The sequence below is a fragment of the Narcine bancroftii genome, chromosome 1 (genome assembly GCF_036971445.1).
Source record: "Narcine bancroftii isolate sNarBan1 chromosome 1, sNarBan1.hap1, whole genome shotgun sequence".
NCBI lineage: Eukaryota > Metazoa > Chordata > Chondrichthyes > Torpediniformes > Narcinidae > Narcine > Narcine bancroftii.
In genome coordinates, this window is record NC_091469.1 from 104,359,317 (window position 1) to 104,382,951 (window position 23,635).

The 23,635-nt window shown below is 42.3% G+C and overlaps 1 protein-coding gene across 4 annotated transcripts in view; it reads right to left on the bottom strand.

Moving 5' to 3' along the window:
* Nucleotides 1–222: 222 nt before the first annotated feature.
* Nucleotides 223–23,635, bottom strand: part of glipr2 (GLI pathogenesis-related 2) — a 157,348-nt gene continuing 133,935 nt past the window's right edge. For all 4 annotated transcript variants that reach the window (XM_069935604.1, XM_069935587.1, XM_069935596.1 and 1 more), the window contains 3 exons: nt 19,079–19,297; nt 18,172–18,249; nt 223–1,723 (listed from right to left, as the gene is read on the bottom strand). In XM_069935604.1, coding sequence (XP_069791705.1) covers nt 1,560–1,723; nt 18,172–18,249; nt 19,079–19,297 — 461 coding nt within the window. In that variant the 3' untranslated portion in view covers nt 223–1,559. The remainder of the gene's footprint in view (nt 1,724–18,171; nt 18,250–19,078; nt 19,298–23,635) is intronic.

Sequence of the window (23,635 nt, forward strand, 5' to 3'; positions counted from 1 at the left end):
GCTGTGATTGTTATATGGTTATAATGAAGCTGCATACATTTAGGAGGCTGGGAGGCTCGTAAAATGGTGCGAGAACTCTTGTCATGGTTGCAATGACTTCAAACTTACTTAGCCTGCGTTTCTATTGACCAGACATCCCAAAATATCTCATTCTCCTTTTCTGTGTAAAGTCCTGGTTCTTTGTGTAACTTGTAGGTGTCAAATAGAACATACACCAGCAGCTGAGCAGAGTGTGATTCTTTATTTTAACCAAAAGTGGTAGTAAAACCAGAGACACCCCTTTAAAGCAGATTTTAAATGCAACAGAGCTTCCCCAATGGACAAGCATTTCCAGATGCTCATATGCTAAACATCTCACAAACAACATGAAAGGCATTCGGATTGGAAAATCTGCAGCTTGCTTCAGAACTGTTGCTATGGTGCATTACCAAGGCCCCAAGGAACCTATGTGCTTCTGCATTCAATGGGTGTTGCAATAGGAAAGTATTTAAAATCAGGGTTCAGAAGGAAATGTTAGAAGAGACTCCAGCAGGAGGTGAAAGCCAATTTCCCTGAGGCCTCTCCCAGCTTGCACAAGAAAACTGGCAGGAAATATCCAAAACACTACTCTGCCTAAGCTCTGTTCGAATTGTGCTCGTAAGACAATCTCCTTTAATTATTGAAAATCCAATCGATAAATGCTGTGGTTCAATCTCAATTAATTAAAGGAACTCAGTTTATACTTTAAACATCTCAGTAACATCCAGTAAAATTCCAATTATCCTGCTCTTTGGAAATCCCGATGCATTTGGCTTCAGTGTGCTTTCAATGGGTACTGTTTCCCACTCCATTAAAACTCAATGGGGCTTCATTTTTCCCACTCCTTTTCTAGTTGCCAGCTTCTATTCTGTTTCTGAATGCTCCTCACTGGGCAACTTTGAGCACTTCCTCTGAACTCATGGGTTGTTTCCAGTGCTCCCTTTTAACCCAAGGCACAGCACCATGTGGTCCTTTTAAACCTATTGGGTTTGCTCCAAAATTTATAATATTACTGATTAATATTAAAAAGTTAAAATGGATGTGCTTGTTGTTAATAGGAACAATATCCAATAGTATGTCAATCTAGCTCAGCAAGTTCTTGAGAGTTCTAGATTATCAGACCTTTACTGTGTATAACATACTGTGACTTTAATTGTAAAACACAATTCCTGTGAGGCAGGTTTAAAATATAACTTGAAACCTACCATGTAAAGAACTTTGAATAGGTAAACAATCTTGATGAACAAAAGATTTCAGGCACTGCCTCAGAGAGAGTGAAAGAAAGACAGAACTATTCAGTCAGGCAATTTTATACCTCAGAACCTGACATCTAAAATCACAACAGCCAACTTAACAGGGAAAGAAACTAGGGATGAACAATTATTTGTGTGTGCTCACAGAGTATTCGATCATATTATTAAAAGATTATAGCTAAAGCCACTCAGATTTGGGAAATAAATGCTATTTGAAGCACTAATCAAATTTCAACCTAAATTATTTGCATTTTTGGGCGACTGCATCTGATGAGAGCCATTCTTTACTCATGGTTTTCTGGCTGGTAACACATTATCCTTGAAGTAGCCAGGGTTGCTGATGTTCCCTGCTGGATTGTAAACTGCCACCACGATGAACTTGCCTTTTCCATCTGTTGCAATTCCCACCCCTATCTCTCTTGATGCCTTCCACACCAGCTGGGTGAAGTGCCCTGGAATCAAAGAAAAAAGGAAGAAGGCTTGTATCATCATACTGTCAGAATGTGCAGGAATAAGCCCTTCAGTCCACTGAGCCCATGTTGAACAACAACCTAAATATACACTCACCTGACATTAATTCTACTTTTTTATTCTCCTCACATTCAGTCACCCATACATGAGGGGAAACTTAGTGGCCAATTAAACTAGCAACCTGCACAACTTTAGATTCCAGGAGGAATTCATTGTGGTCACAAGTAATGTGCATACTCCACGCCAACAGCTTGTGAAGGAGGCAGGCCAGTGCCTCTCTGAGGAGATGCTCCACGTCATTGAATGTTCTGTGAGAAGTGCACTAACTAGTTGCATCACAGTCTAGTTTAAAAACTCGAGTGCCCAGGAACATGGATGGCTGCAGAAAGTGGGCACTGAAAGCATTGAAAACATCTCTGTGGGATGGTGCCTCAAGATGTATGCATTGAGGCGATCAGGTGTGGTCCAATGCTGCCTACAGTTTGAACGTAACTCTAAGCTCTTGTCACAAATGAAGATTATGAGAGGTATAGATAGGGTGGACAACCAGCACCTGTTTCCTAGGGCAGGATCAGCAAACACCAGAGGACATAAGTACAAAGTTAAGAGAGGAAAGTTTAGGGGAGACATAAGGGGTAAATTTTTTACACAGAGTTGTGGGTGCCTCGAGTTGTGGGAGGCTGAAACATTGGGGGGATTTAAGAGAGCTTAGAAGGACACATGGATGAGGGTTATGAGGTAGGGAGGGTTTGGTACTTTTTTTTAGGAAGGAATATATAGGTCGGCACAACATCGAGGGCTGAAGGGCCTGTACTGTGCTGTATTGTTCTATTGTTCTATGTTCAATGTTTCACTTGTGAATCTGCAGGGGTCATCTACTGCATCCAGTTCTCCTGTTGTGGTTTCCTCTACATTGGAGAGAATGGACTGTGACAGAATAAGTTGTGTTTGCATTGTATATAGATATATTTTTGGGAGATAAATTGTGGCAGGTTTTTTAGTGTCACATTCAAACACTTCAAAACAGATCTCATTTAAAATACTGGAGCTTTGCTCAAGCTGGACAGGCCAGATCCGAGAGCCTTTGCAAAAACTTTGAAGTATGCCCAAGGGACTTCACTAATGGATTGTTGTTTTGAAAAGCAACTGATGAAAGAACTTGGAGAATTAGTTTTGACTGTCTGAGGGCAGTTTGCTGTTCTAAGGGGGTCATGTGGTTTTGCAAACAGAGAGAGTGAAACAGGCTTTTCTTTGAGCAAGAGAGAGAGAGAAAATTCAGTTCAGCAGCAGCAGCTGGGAGTGGAATAGGACAAGCTGGCAAGCTTGTGGAAAAACCTTATTTTGAAGATGGGTTGTGTGTGCTTAGTTCAGTCTGTTCAAAGGCCGTGTGGTTCATACAAGAGGAGAGGACTGGCTGCATAATGTTTCACTTGAAATAAGAAAAACAAAAAGGAACTCTGTGGTGATGTGAAAGAAAGAGGTTATCATCTGGAAAACCCTGATGGGGCAAGTTTCTTCAGCAAGATACTGATGTGGCTGATTAAAAGAGATCAGTTTGTAGCAGGAACAACAAATCTCTCTCTGAAAACCAGCAAGAACCTTCCTGAGCGGTAACCATTTACCTTCAAACACCAAAGCTTGGTGAACTTCATAAATGTTAAATTCTGTGCACAGTATAAGAATTGCCTGCAACAAGTGAACTTCGAGGAATGAGAAGTGAGATTGGACTGTGAACCAAAGAACTTTTCTAAACTTACACACACATTACATACACGTGCGCTTAGAATTAAAAGGGGATTAAGTTAGGTTAAGTAAGTTAATAGTGATAGTTAGAGTTTGATCCTGTTTTCATGTTTAAACACAATTAAAAGCAACTTTTGTTCAAGTAACCATTTGTCTTGGTGAATATCTATTGCTGCTGGGATTTGGGGTCCTCTGGGCTCATTACAGGATGCAGACTGGGAGATCACTTTGTTGAGCACCTCGGCTCTGTTGGCTGCAATATCGTGGATCTCCCAGTGGCCATCCATTTCAATTCTCCATCCCATTCCCTTGTTGACATGTTTGTCCATGCACTGCCAGAGTGAGACCACCCACAAATTGGAGGAACAACACCTCATCTTCCAACTGGGCACCCTCCAACTGGATGGCATTAATATCGACGTCTCTGGCTTTCGTTAAATTCCCCAGGCCCTTCTTCCCCCATTGCCTTTCCCTATCTCTGTCTCTCCATTCCATCTCCTGTCACACACATATGATAAATCCTTACCTAATACCTTTTGCTGGTCTAGATTCTTCCCCCATTGTTTGAATTCTGAGATTTCCTGCTTCTGGCTTATTCTGCTTATTCCTTGAAGAAGGGCTCTGATCCAAAATCTCAGCAATACATCTTTGTCTCCTATGGATCCTGAAAGACTAGTTGAGTTCCTCCAGCATTTTGTTGTGTTTTGACTATATTCACAGTATCTGCAGACTTTCGTGTTTCATGCCGAAGTTGGCCCATTGGCCCATCGAGTCTGCTCCGCCATTCTAATCATGAGCTGATTCATCTACCCACTCAGCCCCATCCTTAACTTTCTCTCTTTAACTCTTGATGCCCTGACTAATCAAATACCTGTCAATCTCTGCCTTAAAGACATCCAACAACCTTGCTTCCACAGCAGCCTGTGGCAACATGTTCCACAGACTCACAACCCTCTGACTAAAGGCCTAGAAGTTTGGGCAAGGCATCGGAGGAGTCGAGTGGAGGAGAGGCGAGGAGAAAGTGATGGGGTTAATTGGTAGAGGGCCAATAAAAGGAGGGTAAGGTTAAGGAGCGGCCATCGAAGCTGAGGCCAAGCTTGTTCGCATTAAGGTAAGGCTGGTTTAGTTGTTTATTTGTTTCTTTTGCACTTGAGGAAAGGGAGAGAGAAAGAATGAGTGTGTGGGCAGTTTGCTGTTCTCAGTGTCAGATGTGGGAGGTTCTGGAGTCTTCTAGCCTCCCGGACGTCCATGTCTGAACCAGGTGTACTGAGCTGTGGCTTCTCAGGAACCGTGTTAGGGAACTGGAGCTGCAGCTTGATGACCTTGCCCTGGTCAGAGAAAATGACGATGCCATAGATAAGAGTTACAGTTAGGTGGTCACACCAGGACTGCAGGAGGAGGATAAGTGGGTCACAGTTAGGAGAGAGAAGGGGAAGAGTAAGGTGCTAGAGATGAACCCTGTGGCTGTAACCCTCAATAATAGGTACTCCTCTTTGAGTACTGTTGGGGAGGGCAGCCTAGTTTGGGAAAGCAACAGTGGCTGTACCTCTGGCACAGGGTCTGCACCTGTGGCTCAGAAGGGTAGGGAAAGGAAGAGGAGGGCATAGTCATAGGGGACTCAATCATTAGAAGGACAGATAGGGGATTCAGTGGTTTTCCTCCCTGGTCCAGGATGTTGCTGCTCGAGTCCAAGATATCCTAAAGTGGGAGGGAGATGAGCCAGAGGTCGTAGTACGTGTAGGTACCAATGACGTAGAGAGGAAGAGAGAAGAGGTCCTGAAAAATGATATAGGGAGATAGGTAGGGAGTTGAAAAGAAGGACCACAAAGGGAGTAATCTCAGGATTACTGCCTGTGCCATGTGACAGTGAGAGCAGGTGGAGGATGAATGCGTGGCTGAAGGGATGGAGCAAGAGGCAGGGATTCAAGTTTCTGGATCACTGGGACCGTTTTTTGGGGGAGATAGGACCTTTACAGAATGATGGGTTGCACTTGAATCACAGGGGGACCAAGATCCTGGCAGGGACATTTGCTATGGCTAGAGTTGTTTGTGAAGATGGGGGATAAAAGAGAATAAGCAGTGGGAAATTTCTGAAATGCATATATTTTAATGCTAGGAGCATTGTAAGGAAGGTAGATGAGCTAAAGGTATGGATAGACACTTGGCAGTATGATGTGATAGCGTCTGATGTGTAGCATTGCTTGTCAGGGAAGATGTTACAGCGGAGCTTAGGCAGGATAAATTAGAGGGCTCGTCCAGAGAGGCTGTATGGGTGGAACTGAGGAATGGAAATGGGTAGTCACACTTATAGGGTGTATTATAGACCACCTAGTGGGGAGCAAGAACTAGAGGAGCAAATTTGTAGGGAGATAACAGATATTTGTAATAAGCACAGGGTTGTGATAGTGGGAGATTTTAATTTTCCAAATATAGATTGGGGAACCCATTCTGTGAAAGGGCTGGATGGATTGGAGTTTGTAAAATGAGTGCAGGATAGTTTTTTAGAGCAATATGTAGAGGTACCAACTGGAGAAGGGGCAGTGTTATATCTACTGTTGGGGAATGAGATAGTTCAGGTGATGGAGGTATGTGTTGGGGAGCACTTTGGATCCAGTGATAGTGCCATCAGCTTCAATATAATTATGGAAAGGGATAGGTCAGGGCCTAGGGTTGAGGTTTTTGAGTGGGGAAAAGCTAGATTTGAAAAGATTTATGAGGAGTGGATTGGGACAATTTGTTTTATGGGCAGGATGTAGTAGAGCAATGGAGGTTTTTTAAAGGTGAGATCTTGAGGGTACAAAATCTTTATGTTCCTGTTAGCATAAAAGGCAAGGTCAAAAGTTTGAGAGAGCCATGGTTTTCAAGGGATATTGGAAACTTGGTTCAAAAAAGAGGGAGACCTGCAATAAATATAAGAAACAACAAATAAAGGAGATGCGTGGAGAATACATTGAATATAAAAAGAATCTTAAGAAAGAAGTAAGAAAAGCTAAAAGAAGGTACGAGATGGCTATAGCAAACAGGACGAAAATAAATCCAAAGGTTTTCTATAAATATGTTAATAGCAAAAGGAGAGTGAGGATAAAATTGGTCCATTAGAGAATCAGAAAGGACAACTATGTGTGGAGCCAAATGAGATAAGGGAGATTTTGAACAAGTTCTTTTCTTTGGTATTTACTAAGGAGAAGGATATTGAATTGTGCAGGATATAGGAACAAAGAGGGTAATTATGGAGACTATAGTGATTAAGAAAGGAAGTACTGGAGCTTTTGAAGCATATAAAGGTGGATAAATCTCCAAGTCCTGATGGGATATTCCCCAGAACCTTGAGAGAAATTAGTGAGGAAATAGCAGCGGCTCTGATGTCATTAGAGGCAGGTAATAGTGCCGAAGGATTGGTGTATTGTACATGTGGTTCCTTTGTTTTAAAAGGGTTCAAGGAGCAAGCCGAGCAATTATAGGCCTGTAACTTTGACATCAATGGTAGGTAAGTTAATGGAAAGCGCTCTTAGCGATAAAACATATAAGTATCTGGAGAGACAGGGTCTGATCAGGAACACTTAACACGGGATTGTGTGTGGAAGGTCATGTTTGTCCAATCTTGTTGACATTTTTGAAGAGGTGAAGGGAAAGCAGTGGATGTTTTCTATATGGAGTTCAGTAAGGCCTTCAATAAGGTTCCGCATGGAAGGTTAGTGAGGAAGGTTCAAGTGCTAGGTATTAACTTTGAGTTAGGTCAAATGGATTCAATGGTATCTGGAAGGGAGATGCCAGAGAGTCATAGTGGATAACTGTTTGTCAGCCTGGAGGCCGGAAGCAAGCAGTGTGCCTCTGGGTTCTGTATTGTGTCCCTTGCTGTTTGTCATTTACATTAATGACCCGGATGATGGGCTGGTAAATTGGATTAGTAAATATGCACATGATACTAAAATAGGTGGAATTATAGATAATGAAGAAGGTTTTCAAAGATTGCAGAGGGATTTGGACTGTTTAGAAGAAAGGTGGCAGATGGAGTTTAATGCAGGTAAGTGTGAAATGCTTCATTTTGGAAGGAATAATCAAGACAGAAGGTAGAATCTCATGTGGCTAGGGTGGTGAAGAAGGCTTTTAGTATGCTGGCCTTTATAATTCAATGCATAGAATATAGGAGTTGGCAGGTGATGTTGAGACTGTTCAAGGCATTGGTGAGGGCAAATTTAGAATACTGTGTGGAGTTCTGGTCACCAAATTATAGGAAGGATGTCAACAAGGTAGAGAGAGTGCAGAGAAGATTTACAAAAATGGTACCTGAGTTTCAGAATCTAGATTACAAAGAAAGATTGAGCAAATTAGGTCTTTATTCTTTGGAGCGTAGAAGGCTGACGGGGGAGATTTGATAGAGGTATTTGATAGGGGAACTTCTTTACTCAGAGAGTGATGGCTGTGTGGAATGAACTTCCAGGAGAAGTAGTGGGGGTAGGGTCAATTTTGTCATTTAAGGAAAAATTGGACAGGTATATGGATGGGAGGGGAATGGAGGGTTATGGGCAGGGTGCAGGAAGGTGGGATTAGAGGAGAGGACTTGGTTTGGTGCAGACTAGAATGGCCGAGATGGCCTGTTTCCGTGCTGTAATTGTTATGTGGTTATATGGTTATATAAAGAAATGTTTTCACATCACTGTTTTAAATTGATGCCCTTTTATCCTGAAATTACGTCCTCTTGTTCTAGAATCCCCTACCATAGAAAACATCCTTGCCACATTTACTCTGTCCAGGCCTTTCAGCATTCAAAATGTCTCTGAGGTCCCCCCTCATCCTTCTGTTCTCCAATGAGTAAAGTCCAGGAGGTGAATGTCTTTCCTCATATACTAACCCTTTCATTCCTGGTATCATTCTAATAAGTCTCTGAACCCTTCCCAGCACCAGCATGTCTTTTCTAAAATATGGCACCCAAAACTGTACACAGCCCTCCATGTAAGGTCTCACCAGTGCTTTATAGAGTCTCAACATGACATCCTTACTCTTGTATTGTATCCCTCTAGAAATGAATGCCATCATTGCATTCACCTTCTTCACCATCGACTCAACCTGGAACTCAGCCTTTAGTGTATCCTGCACGAGGACTCTCAAGTCCATTTGCACCTTGGAATTTTGAATTTTCTCCCCATTTATATCTTCTACCAAAGTACATCTGTACACTTTCCAACATTATATATCATCTGCCACCTTTTTGCCCATTTTCCTAATCTATCCAAGTTTCTCTGTAACCTTTCGATATCTTTAACATCCCCTCCCTGAACCACCTATTATTTCGTATCATCTGCAAATTTAGAAACAAAGCCATCTATTCCATAATCCAAATCATTTATATACAATGTAAAAAGAAGCAGCCCCAACATTTATTCCTCTTCTCTGTTTCCTGCCGACCAGCCAATGCTCTAGCCTGTAATTTCATGGGCTCTCATCTTGTTTGGCAGCCTCATGTGTGGCACCTTGTCGAAAGCCTTTTTAAAGTCCAAATACCCAACATCCACTGTATCTCCCCTGTTTATCCTATAAAAAAAATTGCAATAGGTTTGTCAGGCATGATTTTACTTTACGGAAACCATGCTGATTTGGGCCTTTCTTCATGCATCACGAGGTATTCTGTAATCTCATCCTTGACAATCGACTCCAACAGCTTCCCAGACAGGTTAATAGGTCAATAATTTCCTTTCTGCTGCCTCAGTCCCTTCTTGAACAGCAGAATCACATTTGCAATCCTCCAGTCCACTGGAACCATGCACGAATCCATTGATTCCTGGAAGATTATTCCCAATGCCTCCACAATCTCTACAGCTACCTCCTTCAGAACCTGAGGGTGCATTCCATCTGGTCCGGGAGACTTATCTACCCTTAGACCATTTAGCTTCCCAAGTACCTTCTCGCTCCTGATCTTGACCACACTCACTTCTCTTCCAAGAGAGCCATGCTACTAATGTATTCCACAGTGAAGACTGATCCAATGTTTTTCTTAACATGTCAAGGGGATGACAAAATAAACTTGTAGGGGGTGATTTTAATTTATGCTTGGATCCTGTCCTGGACAAGTCAACTCCGACAGTATCCGAAATAAAGGCAGCCAAAGCTACCTTGGCTTTTATGAAAGATTTAAATTTGACTGATGTGTGGATGAAAACGCACCTTCAAACCAGGAACTATCTTTTTTATTCCTGCCCCCATAACTCTCATGCTAGGATTGATCATTTTCTGTTGTCAACACAGCTAATTCATAGAACATTAGAGTCTGAACTCTTATCCAGAATCCTATCGGATCATTCACACTTGACCCTCTATTTTGATGCCAGAAAAACTAACTAACTCATAATAGGTGTTTGAACCACACCCTTTTTCAAAAACCAGATAAAGTTATTCTGTGGGACAAACTGTCCCTCTACTCCTCATAGTTTTATATTATGGGACATGTTAAAAGCCTATTTAAGGGGACAAATAATCTAATATACAAAAGGTATTAAGAAGAAATAGACATAGAAGAAACATAAATTCCGAAATTGGAAAAGGAGTTCCAACTATCTGGTTCCAATGATGTATATAAATTGGTTGTAAACTAAAATTGCAAGTACAATACACTACACACTTATGGAAATGAAAAAAACCCCAACATTCTAAGAACTAAAGATAGTATGAATTGGGAGAGAAGGCACACAAAGTCTTGTCTTAGCAACTGAAAAGAGAGGGAAGTTCGAGGACAATTAATGCAATTCAGACTGAATTAAGTTCAGTCTCATATAATCTAATGAAAATGAATGACATATTTAAACAGTTTTATGCAAACTTATATAAATCAGAATTATCAGAAGACCTGACCAAGATTGATGATTTTTTTGTCCACTGTTGAACTGCCCAAACTTGACCAAGATCAAGTGAATTTGGACCTCCCCTTTACCCCTAAAGAGATTGAAAAAGCTTCCAAATTAAATCTATTAAATTACCAGGGGAAGACATTTTTCCACCTGAATCTTATAGAGAATTTAAGGATGAGAAGGAGATGTAATTAACATAAAACCCAAACTCTCCCTGAATCATTTCTCTATTGCCCATAATTACAGTGATTCATAAAAAAAGATACTCATTAAAATATTCTTCATTTCATTAATAAATTCAGATTATAAATTGACTTCTAAGGCCCTGGCTAACAGACTTGGTCAATATTTTCAGAAATTAATAAATCTAGACCAGAATGGCTTTATTTTGAAATGTAATGTGAGGGCATCTGGAACCTCAGTATAATTTCTCATCACCTACAAAGGGCCAGTTTTCCTCCATAGCTATGCTACAGTGCCTGGATTTTCTGTCCCAAAAGCCATCTATGTTTTGGAGGCAGTCCTTGAAACAGGAATTGGTACAGACGTTATCGAAAGAGATTATACATGGTTGTGTGGACTGATGAACCAATGCTCACCGAAGTTGACACAGGCCATGTGAATGATGTTTTAACAGACAACCTGACTGGTCCTTTTAATACCACACTATATCCAATTTTGTAAATTGACAATATCCCCAGGATTCACCCGTTAAAATGCAAAATAGTTTAATTGTGGGGATGGAGAGTACATTCAGATATTGGATGCAATTTGAGACATATTTGAGAAAAAGATAGCTTTCAGGAGGCCTAGAAATTCTTGGGTGGTCAAATGGCACAGACTGCTGGGACTGTGGGGCACTGGAAATCCTTCAAGCTTTGGAACATCAGCTGCAAGGTCCAAAGATGATTGCAAAGGCACGAGCTGCCTGGGTCAGAAGCCTGGGCTGGTATTTTTGAAGGAGAGGGGTTCTAGGTATGGTGGGAGAAAGGGCCAAGGCACCTTGGTTGAGGATAGGTTGGAAAACGTGAAATTGGCAGGAGTGGGGAGTTTGAGTCACAATAAGGCCAGAAAAACGAAGGAGGATGAAGTATGACTGAAGACTTAGGACTGAAGACTTAGTACTGAAGGTGGGGTGGTGATTAAGTTAAGAGGCTGCAATTCGAATGGACTATGTTATGTCTCTGAGTTACTTGGGAGGCTTCGTAAATAACTTAGAAATGCAAGATTCAAATAAAAGAGGAGACGTTACTTACACCATCTCAGGAAAACTGTTCACAAACACATATACATATATATATGCCCCACAGTGGTGCACTACAGTTACTACAGTGAGAAGGGTGCATTCTTACGTGGTTACAAAATAGTTCACATTATCCTGACTATATAACATCCCTCCTTTTCAAGATAAAGAAAAAATTGTGTTCTTTATCACTTTCTTTCCAATGCAACTTAAGTAACTGAACTTGTACACTAGTTTATTTACAGAAATATTTTTATATAGTTCTTTATCGATATTGCACTGGCAGCGGTATGTTGCTTCGCCATCATGTGGATTTGGCTGCGGCCGTTGGGCTCTGTGTTGCTGGTTAACATGTAGGTGATGTAGCTGCTTGTACTTCACCTGACATCTGCAGTGTTGATGTTTCGGTATTAGTGTTTGTGGTCTCTTCACTTGATCCCTCACTTAATATTGGTCTTACAGGTTTTTCTGGTATTAAAGCTTTCTGCTTCATCACATCTTGTGTCGGCCGGATGTGAATTCTGTTCCTCCTCAGCTGATTCCCAGAGTCTGTCTCGACAATGTACGATCTTGGTATCTCAGCTTCTCTGATGACCTTTGCTGGGTTCCATTTTTTTAACATCAGCTCTTGAATATGCACATGTTGCCCTCTGAAGATTTCTGGCAATGTTTGTTATAATGCTGGCGACCTTCTTCTTGCATGTCAGCAAGTCATCTTCTGGTTTCCTCCTGGTCTTCTGGAGGGTGTATTTTGCTTGGCTGAGTTATTTGAATCTCCTGCCATTTAGAAGTTCTGCAGGGGACTTCAATGTCAGCCCTTAAAGGTGTGGTTCATAATGATAGAAAGCTAGGTTTGGGTCTTCTTTTGTTTTGTGACACTTAACTAGTGTGCGTTTCACAGTTTACACTTGTCTTTTAATGAACCCATGACCTTTGGGGTAGTTTGAGGATGATGAGGTGATAACAAACCCATAGTTTGCAGGCAGCTTTCTGAATTCTAGTGATGTGAACTGTGTTCCATTGTCGCATATTACTTGCTCAGGTATTCCTTGTTCAGCAAGGAGTGCTCTCATTTCTGAGGTGATAGTTGATGCTCTCAGGTCTTTCACCCTTTTGATGAATGGAAACTGAGAGTAGTAACAGGGTACTATTAAATTACCATTCCTGATTCTCGGTGAACAAGTCTGTTCTCACTGTGTGCCATGGCCTGGCAGGTACTTCTGTGGGTATCATTACCTCTTTTTGTTGTGTGTTTCTGTACTTTTGGCATATTTGACGTCACCACCATATTTTCGATGCCTTTGTATGTACTAATACAGTACTCGGCTGACTTTGCTCTGAGTTTGCATTTCTCCATTCCATGTGACTTTCATGTATTTTCTGGAGAATCTCTTCCTGCATTGTTTCAGATATAATCAGTCTTGATCTGGCCAGCAGAACACCATTCTCCAATGATACGTCGCCTCTGATTGACCAATATTGATGCATTGAAGGTTGGGGTGGATTTCGCCCTTGCAGACAATGTAGCCCAGAATGGGTCGCTCTGTCGCGTTGAACACACATTTGCCCTCGCTAAATGTAAGGTCGAGTTCTTTAGCTGTTGCTCGAAATTTCCTTAAGTTGTTGATGTGCTCAGCCTGTGTTTTCCCACAGATAGTGACATTATCCAAATAGGGAAATGTACCCTGTAATTCATACGTCCTAACAATCTTATCCATTTCCCTCTGAAACACGGACACACCGTTAGTGACCCGAAAAGGTACCCTTTTAAACTGGTATAACCCCCCATCAGCCTTAAAAGCCGTATAGAGACGTTCCCTTTTCTTAACGGGAATTTGGTGATAAGCTGCTTTGAGGTCGATATTGGAGTACATTTTGTATTGCACTATCTGATTAATCATTTCATTGATGCGCGGCAGGGGGATAGGCATCCAGGTTAGTGTAATGGTTGATTGTCTGGCTGTAGTCAATAGCCAGTCGTCTCTTAGTGTGATTTTTCATGATTACCACTTGGGCCTGCCACGGACTCTTACTAGTTTCAATTACTCCCTCTTTAAGCAATCTCTCGGTCTCTGCTTTGATAAACTCACAATACTCTTTGTTGTAAGAATGGCTCTTAGTGGCAATCGGCTGAGACTCAGGGAATAAATCACTGACAAGGGAAGGAGCTTTAATTTTTAATACGGACAGGCCGCAGTAACTAACGCGGGGGATGGTAAGTGTGGGTAGTGGCCCACCAAAATTTAACACTACACTGTTCATCTGAGATTGAATATCTAACCACAGTAATTCAGGGGCGCAGAGCTCTGGCATAATAAAGAGCCACACATCAGCAAGGCAATGTCCCTGCAAATTTAAAGTAACTTTACACTTGTCCCGTACAGTTTTTGTAAGTTCACTACAAGCCATCGATATCTTTCGGTTCGCTGGATATCTCCGCAACTTTAGGGCTCTGGCAACTTTCTCATGGATGTAGCTGTCAGTACTCCCCGAGACTATTTGGCAATCAAGAGTCTCACCATTCACCTCCCCCTTCATAGTCAACTGTTCCAGTCCGTAACATCCCCCAAGCTTTACATACAGTCAATTGAGCTATCACAGGGATCTCACCTCACCGTTACTTGAAGTCGATTCAGCCTGCTCGTCTGAAGATTCGCCCTTTTCACAGTTGTCTTCCATTCCTGCAGCTCCAGGATGCATTTTCTTGGTGCTTCTCTTCTTCTTCTTATCAGTGGGAGTACTTTTTGCCTTACACACTTTAGCAAAGTTGCTGAGTTTCCCACAATAGCTGCAGGTAGCAAATCAAGCCGGGCACTTCTCTGGGGTGCCAGCTCTTATCACAGAAGTAGAAGTTTTCAGGGGTTTGCCCTTTTCTTTCCTCCGAGGTTCCAGCACTCCTGGATGTTTCCTTTACGGTTTCTAGCATTTCACTGGACCATGTGGCACTTCTCAGTGTTTTGGCTAGAGTGACTGCCCGGTCGTAGGTTAAGGGCTCCGTCTCCAGCAGCCTCTGTCGGATGTAATTGGAGTCAATCCCATTGACAAAAGCATCCAGCTTCAAGGCACTGCCCTGACATCACATTCATTTGCCAATGAGTCGAGGGCCAGTGCATAGGCAGCATCACTTTCCCCAGGTTTCTGGCGTCCAGTCAGCAACTGGTGTCGAGCAAGCACCACATTCCGTGGCACTGCATAGTAGGCAGTCAGATGTTCCCGGGCTATAGCCAGAGTGGTAGCTCCTTGCGTTATGGTGAAAGGGACCTCACCCAGCAGAGAGTTCAGGTGGCCCCACTGTATCGCCTCATCGACCACGTTGTTTCGAGCCATGTAGTAATTGAAACAAGCAATCCAGAGGTTGAAAATTTCTCTGGCCCTCGGGGCAGACTGGTCAATTATCAGCCGCTCTGGCTTGAATGCTGCATCCATTTCTGCTAATAAAATTGAAGTGCCAGTTGATGAAGTAGACAAAGACAATGTGGTCAAACAATAATCATGGCTTTTATTAGCAGAAACTCATGGTACAATAATGGAAGACAATAGGTGCATACACAGTTATACCCAAGGGGAGTGTCCTTAACAGTAGAGATAATGCACAGCCAATGTTAGTACAGCAAGGCTCGCCAGAGGGGAGACAGGCAGCTTGGCAGACATTCACCACAGTCTCTCCTTTATCCTCTTTGGTCATCCTTGTATTACTTGTTGAAAAAGCATTTGTAACACATCGTCCTTTCCTTGGAGCAAGGAAAACTGGGTTGCAGTTTGGATCTAAAGTCTCCAAAGCATCTAACTGAATCATCAAAGCATTCCGGGTACATGCTCATGAACTCAGCCTTGTTTGTGACTGGAGGTTGGTACTCCAATGGAGTTTATCTGTTGATCCTTTGGGATATGATATCTTCATCGTCTGGATCTCATAATTGACAGAAATCAATTGCAACTCCTGGCAGCTATCCAGACCTAGAATTGCTGGTCCGTTTGCATCTACTACATAGAACATACATTGATCCCTTGCTACTTGATCATGGGTCCACCATAGGCTGTTAATGTGACATTCGCTGTTTCCAATGCACCGTCCTTTGGATACCATTTTATTTTGTTCTCTGGGAACATCTGGTGGTAGAGTCTGATTGGAGAGACATTGCTTTGTGATCCAGTATACGGCGTCACCTTTAGGTTAAATATCGTAGGCTTGTTCTATATTCTCCTCTGTATTTGGATCCTTGTTTGCAACTTATTTCCCTCTTTCATCTCACCTGACATCTTGTGAAGGTGTATGGATTCTATGTCCAGTATCTAGGTGTTGGAGTGTGCATTGTTGTTTCCTTTTATGTGGTGGATCTTCTTCTTGTCTTTTCTCTTCACTGGTAATACTGTTTTCTTCATACCAGACTTGCACATCTTCACCCAATGGTTTGCTTTACCACAGGCTCTACATTCAGCACCATATGTGGTGCATTCGTTTCGGTCATCGAAGGGATGTTGTCTGCCACACTTACTGCAGGTCTTGGGCGTTTGTACTTTTCTATTGTGTTCTTTATAGCATCAACCCTTCCTTCTCTTTGCTGTGAGTGGGTCTGCATAGATAGGGATTTCATTTATGTTCTCATGGCTTTGAAGGCTCTGGCTGTGTCTATAGCTTCGGCCAGCTTCAAGCTATCCTTCCCTTCGGGATGGGCATTCCCCAATATTAGTTGATCAACTAATCTTTCCTCTATATCCTTAAATCTGCCTTTTCCAGCAACAATTTTTAGTCTAGTGAAGAAGTTATCAAGTTTCATCAGCCTCTTGCATTAAGCCTTGAAATTCATAATGTTTAATTCTATGATTAAATCTGGGTTCAAGGTTAGAAGCAATTTTGCAAATATCAACTCTAGATCATTTTTCTCCACATCTGTAAGCTCTCAGCGATTAAATAATTAAGGCCTTGCTCCCCTGTCCAGAGAAATATATAATTTTTTCTGCTGTTGCATTTTTAAAATAGCTTTTGAATGCTAAATTGCACTTCTGCTGAAACTTTTTAAAATGATTCAACAATGTCTTCATCCTCCCAGTCCATCACTGGGTGAACTGCTGTTGTTTCAGCCATTTTTTTTCAGTAATGCTTTTTCTCTTCTTCCCCCTCGTATTTCAGTGACTTACTAACAATTGTTTGGCTTTATTCTTGTTCTCTTATACCACTGTCACCACGTTATGTCTCTGAGTTACTTGGGAGGCTTCTTAAATAACTTAGAGATGCAAGATTCAAATAACAGAAGAGACTTTACTTACTGTTACCTTCCACCATCTCAGGAAAACTGTTCACACACACTCAAATACATATACATACGCCCCACAGTGGTGCACTACAGTTACTATGGTGAGAAGGGTGTATTCTTACGTGGTTGACATCCAACGTTCCAAATTTTTGTAGTCATTGTGCGCAAAAAATTTATGTTGTGCAAATTTTTTTTCCTGTGACAAACGCATGTGCACACTGAATGCTTGTGAAAATGTAAACTTGAAAGGGTTCTCCCTCTGGAAGGATGTTCTGATGTTAGCCTCAGAAACGGATATCACAAGATCGTCAGCTTTTGCGGGGATTCTCATAGGTATCATTGAGCTCTCCTTCTCAAAGTGGGCATAAAAGATGTTCAGCTCATTGGGTAGTGAAGCATCAAAGCCATTTATGAAGTTTGCCCTTGCCTTGTATGATGTAAATGGCCTATAATCCCTGCCATAGCTGGTGAGTATCTGACTCTGTCTCCAGCTTTCCTCGGAATTGCTTCTATGGTGCCCAGGGCCCTTCTGTAGGTCGTATCTGGACTTCTTGTAGAGATCTGGATCACTTGTCTTAAACACTATTGACCTCGCCCTCACAGGTTGTGAACCTTTTGGTTCATCCACAACTTCTGGATGGGATACTCCTAGCATATAGATGTGGGCACACGCTCATCCACACAGGTCTTGATGAAGGTGTTGACAGGGGTGTCATATTCATTTAAGTTGGAGGCTTAGTCAAGGTTCAATTTATTGTCATGTAATGAAGACAGTCCTGCTCCTCTGCTTCCCTTGACCATGCTTTCACTTTCTTCATTACTAGTGTTGTAGTCCTCAGTCTCTGTACACCGGGAGTAGAAGTACAGCCAGGTGATCAAACTTGCTGAAGTGCGGTCTGACCATGCCTCAAAGGCTTTATTTTTTGAGGGAGATAGTGACCTTCAAACATCAATATCTAATGCCATCAAACAACATCTCATTTTTCTTCTGGGCACCCTCCAACCCCAGGCATGAACATTGAGTTCACTGCATTTCACTAATCAGCTTGCCTTTTTTCCCCCACCCCCCCTTAACTAGTTATTCCAGTTCCTCCTTCATTTCTACCTAGCCTAGACTCCTCCCCCCCTCCACCTATCATCTTCCATCCTCACGAACTCCCCCACCCCCCCACTTTTGTTCGGACATCTCCCATGTTCTCCCACACCTTGATGAAGGGCTCCAGTCTGAAACGTTGGTGATCTATCTTCACCTTTGCTACATAAAGGTACTGTTTGACCTGCTGAATTTCTCCAGCAACAGAATCCTTTGATCTCTAATCTCAATCTACAAATATTCTAAAGCATACCTGTCCCACTGTGAAATCCTGGAGCATCAAAATTGTATTCCTCAATTTCTTTGTACCAGGCTTGACTCACTTCTGTTCCTGGAAAAAAATAAAGAAGGTATTTCATACATTTACACAGTTGAGTCAGGCTCCTCCTGCAGACCTAGTGACAATTCTCCAAGCCTTTACTTGCTAAAGCTAAACCCAAGCTCGATATGTTGCTTCACATCAAAAGTGAACGTGTCTGTACTTCAAGTCTAAATATAACCAGATGTAGAATTGAATTGGAGACAGATTAGCAAATGGCTGTTTAATGCTTGTTGGGATTCAGTGGGCCAAAGGGCCTGTTGTCCTTAGAGCAACTCTGGAGTGACCCCAGAATCTATGAATTTAGCATGCACACCTGAAATCTGAAAGCATCATCAGCCTTCAAAGTAATAGCAATGTCGAGCAAACGATCCGTCATCATTCATCTCAATTAAATAAGTGATGACATGGGCACCCCTTGGTCCCAGAGAAAGTCCATTTAATCTCTTCAGTGGTGTGGAAGAGATGGAAAAGAAGTTAATTTTAGTAAAATTTTATAGGAAGGTTTTATTTTATTTTCACCTTGAAGATACCTAATGACCGGCACAGAATGTCTCTTAGACTGTGCCATCCAGCCCCTCAAAATTCAAATTCACAGCTTAACACATTCCATTACCTTTCATCATTGCTCCATTATTGATGTTTAGTTCTCATAAAACTTATCCTACTGAATCCACAAAATGTTGCTCTGAGCCCCCTGCTCTTTAACCCCGAGAGTTCAGCCTGAAACCTGTGCTCTCTGGCCCTGAGAGGTCACTCCTCAGATTGCTGACCTGGAGAGACCTGGAGCTCATCATCCAGAGGCCAATCTATACCCTTAGCTCTATCACATTCCCTGTACCTGTTGGAAACACTTTGTTGCTGCTCCACTTGTACCAGAGGTTCTCCCCATACTTAGTGCTGCTGTGCTGGAGTGTTTTGATATTAACAAGATGCTCCGCCCATTTCTGTGCTTGTTCGGAGAGTTCGGAATTCACCTGGAGTGAAGGCGACTGGTGTTGGGCTCGTAAACGGTTGTGCTCTTTAAGCAGCTCAACAATAAATGCACCCTTTTCATTATCTGAAAAACACCAGTTGTTGATTGGCAAGCTTCATAGGATCTCAGTCAGGCATTTGGCTGGCATTTGCCCACATCGCTATTTTGTGAACCGGAGATTACACCAGGAGGAATACAAACAAAATTTTAATGCAATATGTACACAGTGAACTTCCATCAGGGGAACAGATAGGCATGTCTACGAGTGAGACTCCGGGATAGTGTCTTGCCTCCCTGGTGTCAGGGTCCCTGGAGTGGGCACTGGACATCCTGAAAGGGGACAGTGAGCACCCACAGGTCATGGATAATGTTGTTACCAATGGAACTGCAGGAAGGGGGGGGGGGGTGGGTGGTCCTGCAAAGAAAATTTAGCCAGTAAGTAAAAAAGCAGGACCTCTAGGGCTGACCAGACAAAGAAGGGGGAAAATTGTACGGTAAAATCCATGCTGGCGGGGGTGGGGGGTGAAGGTGTGGTGGTAAGGGGAAAGGTATATGGATCATTGGAGTCTCTTCCAGGGATGATGGGACCTGTACAAGAGGGATGGGCTGCACCTGAACTGGAGGGGATCAATATTCTGACGAGGACATTTTCAGTGCGACTCAGCATGGCTCAAGGTTCCTTTTATTGTCACTTAGTAATGCATTAAAAATGAAACATACATGACATAATTTAACTTTTGTCTGCTGTAAAGCAAACAAAGAATCACCATGAGCATTTCCCAGCGCCCCTAATAATAGGAGAAAGCGATGCAAAAGGGAATCCCTTCAGGGATTCTCCTCCACTTTGCAGCCACACAAACCTCCATCGACAAACCAAGCTTTGGATCCGGTACGATCAGGAAGCCTTCAGCGCCCAAGGCCCTTCGGGAGCCCTTCTTGCCCTCAGCACCTCACATCCCAGCTCCAATACCTGTTTCTGATCAGTCAGTCTTTAACACCCTGCAGCCCGTGTAGGTCCCCCGACTGCCAGATGCTCGCAACGTTTATGATCCCTCAGACACTGTCCTGTAAGGTCGTCTTCTCTGCTTCTTCTCTACAGGGGGTATTCTCCCTGCTTCTGGTCCCCTGCACTGGTCCGCTGGTCCCCTGGAGTCTGCACAAGCACCACCATGTTGGGCACAGACCCCGAGGTTGCAGAATTTTACTTAATAAAAACACTATCGGCTCCTTTAACAGGTCATTCAAAAGCCTATACAGAGCTGCTGGCATCAGGACCCGGCAGATGAACCCTTAGGAGCAGCGCTGTGTCTTCCCTCTCCCGAGTCTGCACCAGTGGCAGAGCTGTTGTTGCAATGATTTCAGCAGCTCTAATGTTAGTATCCAAATAATCTAACAGGGAGCCACAGCAAAACCACATCTGGTCTAGGTGTGGAGGTGTGGAGGTCTAGTAGAAAGGATGGGCAGGGGCAAGTCAGGCAGTGAGCAAGGTCTGATGACTTAACTGCATTTATTTTAATACCTACTGGGTGAGGCAGATGATCTTAGGGCATGGAGGTGGGATACTAGAGCCCTAACAGACACATAGTCAGAGGGTCACAGAGTTCTATAGCACCGATACAGGTCCATCTTGTCCATGCAAACCAAGATAGTCCCATTTACCTTCGTTCAGCCCATATGCCTAAACCATTCCCACTATTATATACCTGTTTAAACGCCCTTGGAATGTGACAATTGTCCCCATTTCTACCACTTCCTCTAGCAGCTTGTTCCAAAAGGAGACCCTCGGGCTCCTTTTAAATCTTTCCCCTCTCTGCTTAATTCCATGGCCTGTAGTTTTAGATTTGTGGCTGAGAGAGGGACAGGACTAGCAGCTCAAGATTCCAGGGGTACAAATGCTACAGGCATGATAGAGCTAGAGGCGAGGGGGAAGGAGATGTTGAGTTTTAGCTCAGAGAGAACATTGAATACTACTGAGATCATATTCTTGAGGATCAACCAGTGATGCTGTATGGGTATAAGAGGGGGTTGATCACTCTGGCAGTCAGAAGAAATTAGAGGAAAAATCTGGAGGAAGATCACAGGATGATGTAAAAATAATGGACTGTAAGCATAGGTGATTTCAACTTTCCTCATGTTGACTGGAGTTCCCATCATGCAAATGGGCTTGAACTGTGTGGAATTTCTTTATGTTGTTTCTAGGAAAGTTTTCTTACAAGATAAAAAGGAAAGCTCTATGAGAGAGGGTGCAACGACAGTCTTGCTAACCAGGACCTACTTAGCCACAAAAGGAAAAACTAGTGACAGAATTTTGACCCCTTCATCTGGTTCCACCAGTGAACTGTGCTCAGTTACAGTGAAAACACACTCCAGCAACATTTTGGATCCATTACGAAAGTTCTCAGAAAGCAGCAACAAGATTGACCATGACAATGTAGGCATTTAACTTGAACATTAGCATTTAACAGAAAACTTAAATCTAAAGTTTTATGAAAAAATAACAGAGGCTTATCCAGCACAACTGCCTCTCCAGTCACAGACCCAGAAATAACCCGCTCCAGCCTGGTCTCCTTCTCTCCGTCTACACCAGCATTTACTGCTCAATATACTCCTCTCCACAGTGATCGATCACTCACCTTAGATTGATTTTGTGACACTTTTCCCATATCTCTTAATATTCATTGATTTCTGATTTGAATAAACTCAATAACTGAGTCTTCATGGTCTCCCTGATGAGAGAATTCCAAAGGCTCAGCAACTGAATAAGATTTGTTTTCCCCATTTCAGTTCTCAACAGCCATCCCTTTATTCTCAAGCAGTACTACCTGGTGGTGGACTCCTTGGCCACGCAAACACCTTCTCTTTATCCAGACTGACAAACCCTTTCATAATTTTGAAAGTTTCAGTGAAGTTTCTTTTCATTCTTTTAAACTAAAGAGAATACTTCATCAGCCTACTCAACACCATCAAACAGCAAACAATCTCTGGAACTTCCTCTTATGGCAAATCAATCCCTTCTTAATTTCAAAGTCTGAAATTAAACACAATAATATTCTCTTGATGAGATCTACCTCAGCCTCATTTTTCTGATTATGCAGAAATATATTGATCTATGTTTTGAATTAACTCAGTCATCAAGCCTTCAATTCTCAAGATTCACCACACACTGAGTGATTTCTCCCTTATACCTCAGCCAGATGGAATAGCCTCCACACTTTCAATCCATCTATCCCTGGCACAATATTGATCCCAAATTATTCTTCAAAACAGTGAACACAAACTTAATCTCTCCACTTCCGACAGTCCCTCCATCCCAGGAATCAGTCTGGAGATTCTTCACCAAAGTCCCTTTATTGCAAGAAGATCCTTTCTGAAGTTGGGAGACCAAAGTTGCACGATGTACTCCAGATGTAGTCTGGCTATGGTTCTGTAAGGCAGATTAATATCTTTGTTCCTGTATTCAAATTCTCTTCATAATCCTTCTGAAATGCTTGCTGCACCTATATGTTTGCTTTTATTACTCAATGCACAAGAACACCGAAGTCTCTTTGCAGATCAACATTTATTAATGTAAAACCATTTAAATACTACTCTGCCTTGCTGTTTCTCCTATCAAAGTCGATAACTTTACACCTATCCAAGTTAAACTGCATTTGGCATGGTTCTGTCCACTTGCATAATCTGTTCAAGTTGTCTTGAAAACTCTTTGTATCCTCCTCAAAATTCACAATCCCACCCAGTTTCACCTGTCGGTGAACACAGAAATAGTACATTTGGTTCCGTCATGCAAGTCAATGACATACATTGTAAACAGGGGAGGCTCAGTACAGATACATGTAGTCCCTAATGACAAGCCTTCCACAACCTGAAAAAAACCATTTATTATAAGTTCAGCCATGAGCTTTGATGAAGGCTTCCAACCAGAAATATCAGCTTTAAAACTCCTTCTTCACATCTTAAATCTAAGCCTTCTTATGTTTGACACCCCTTCCAAAGGAAAAAAGCTTCAGATGATCTACTATCTGATAATGAATCTATGACTTTGTCTAATCCACTTGTTATTTTCTGTTATCACCTCCTTTATTATTTCTTAGCATTTTCTTCACTTTTGACATTAGGCCAACCAGTGTGTAGTACTTTTTCTTCTCTCCTCTAAATGGTGTGGTTACATTTTCCAAATTTCCAAACGTGCAGACAACTTTTCATCAGCATAGAATTCAGGGAAATGACAACAATATTTATTTATTTTGATTGATATACATTTGTCCTGCGTATGTATTGCTTGTCTGTATGTGTGTTACAGTTGGTTTGTGTTCGCATGTTTTGTACCGTGGACCAGAGAACGTTGTTTCATCAGGTTGTACTTGTTCAACCAGAAACTTGAACTCGAGGCACCCATTAGCATCCATGGGCTGTTCTCCACAA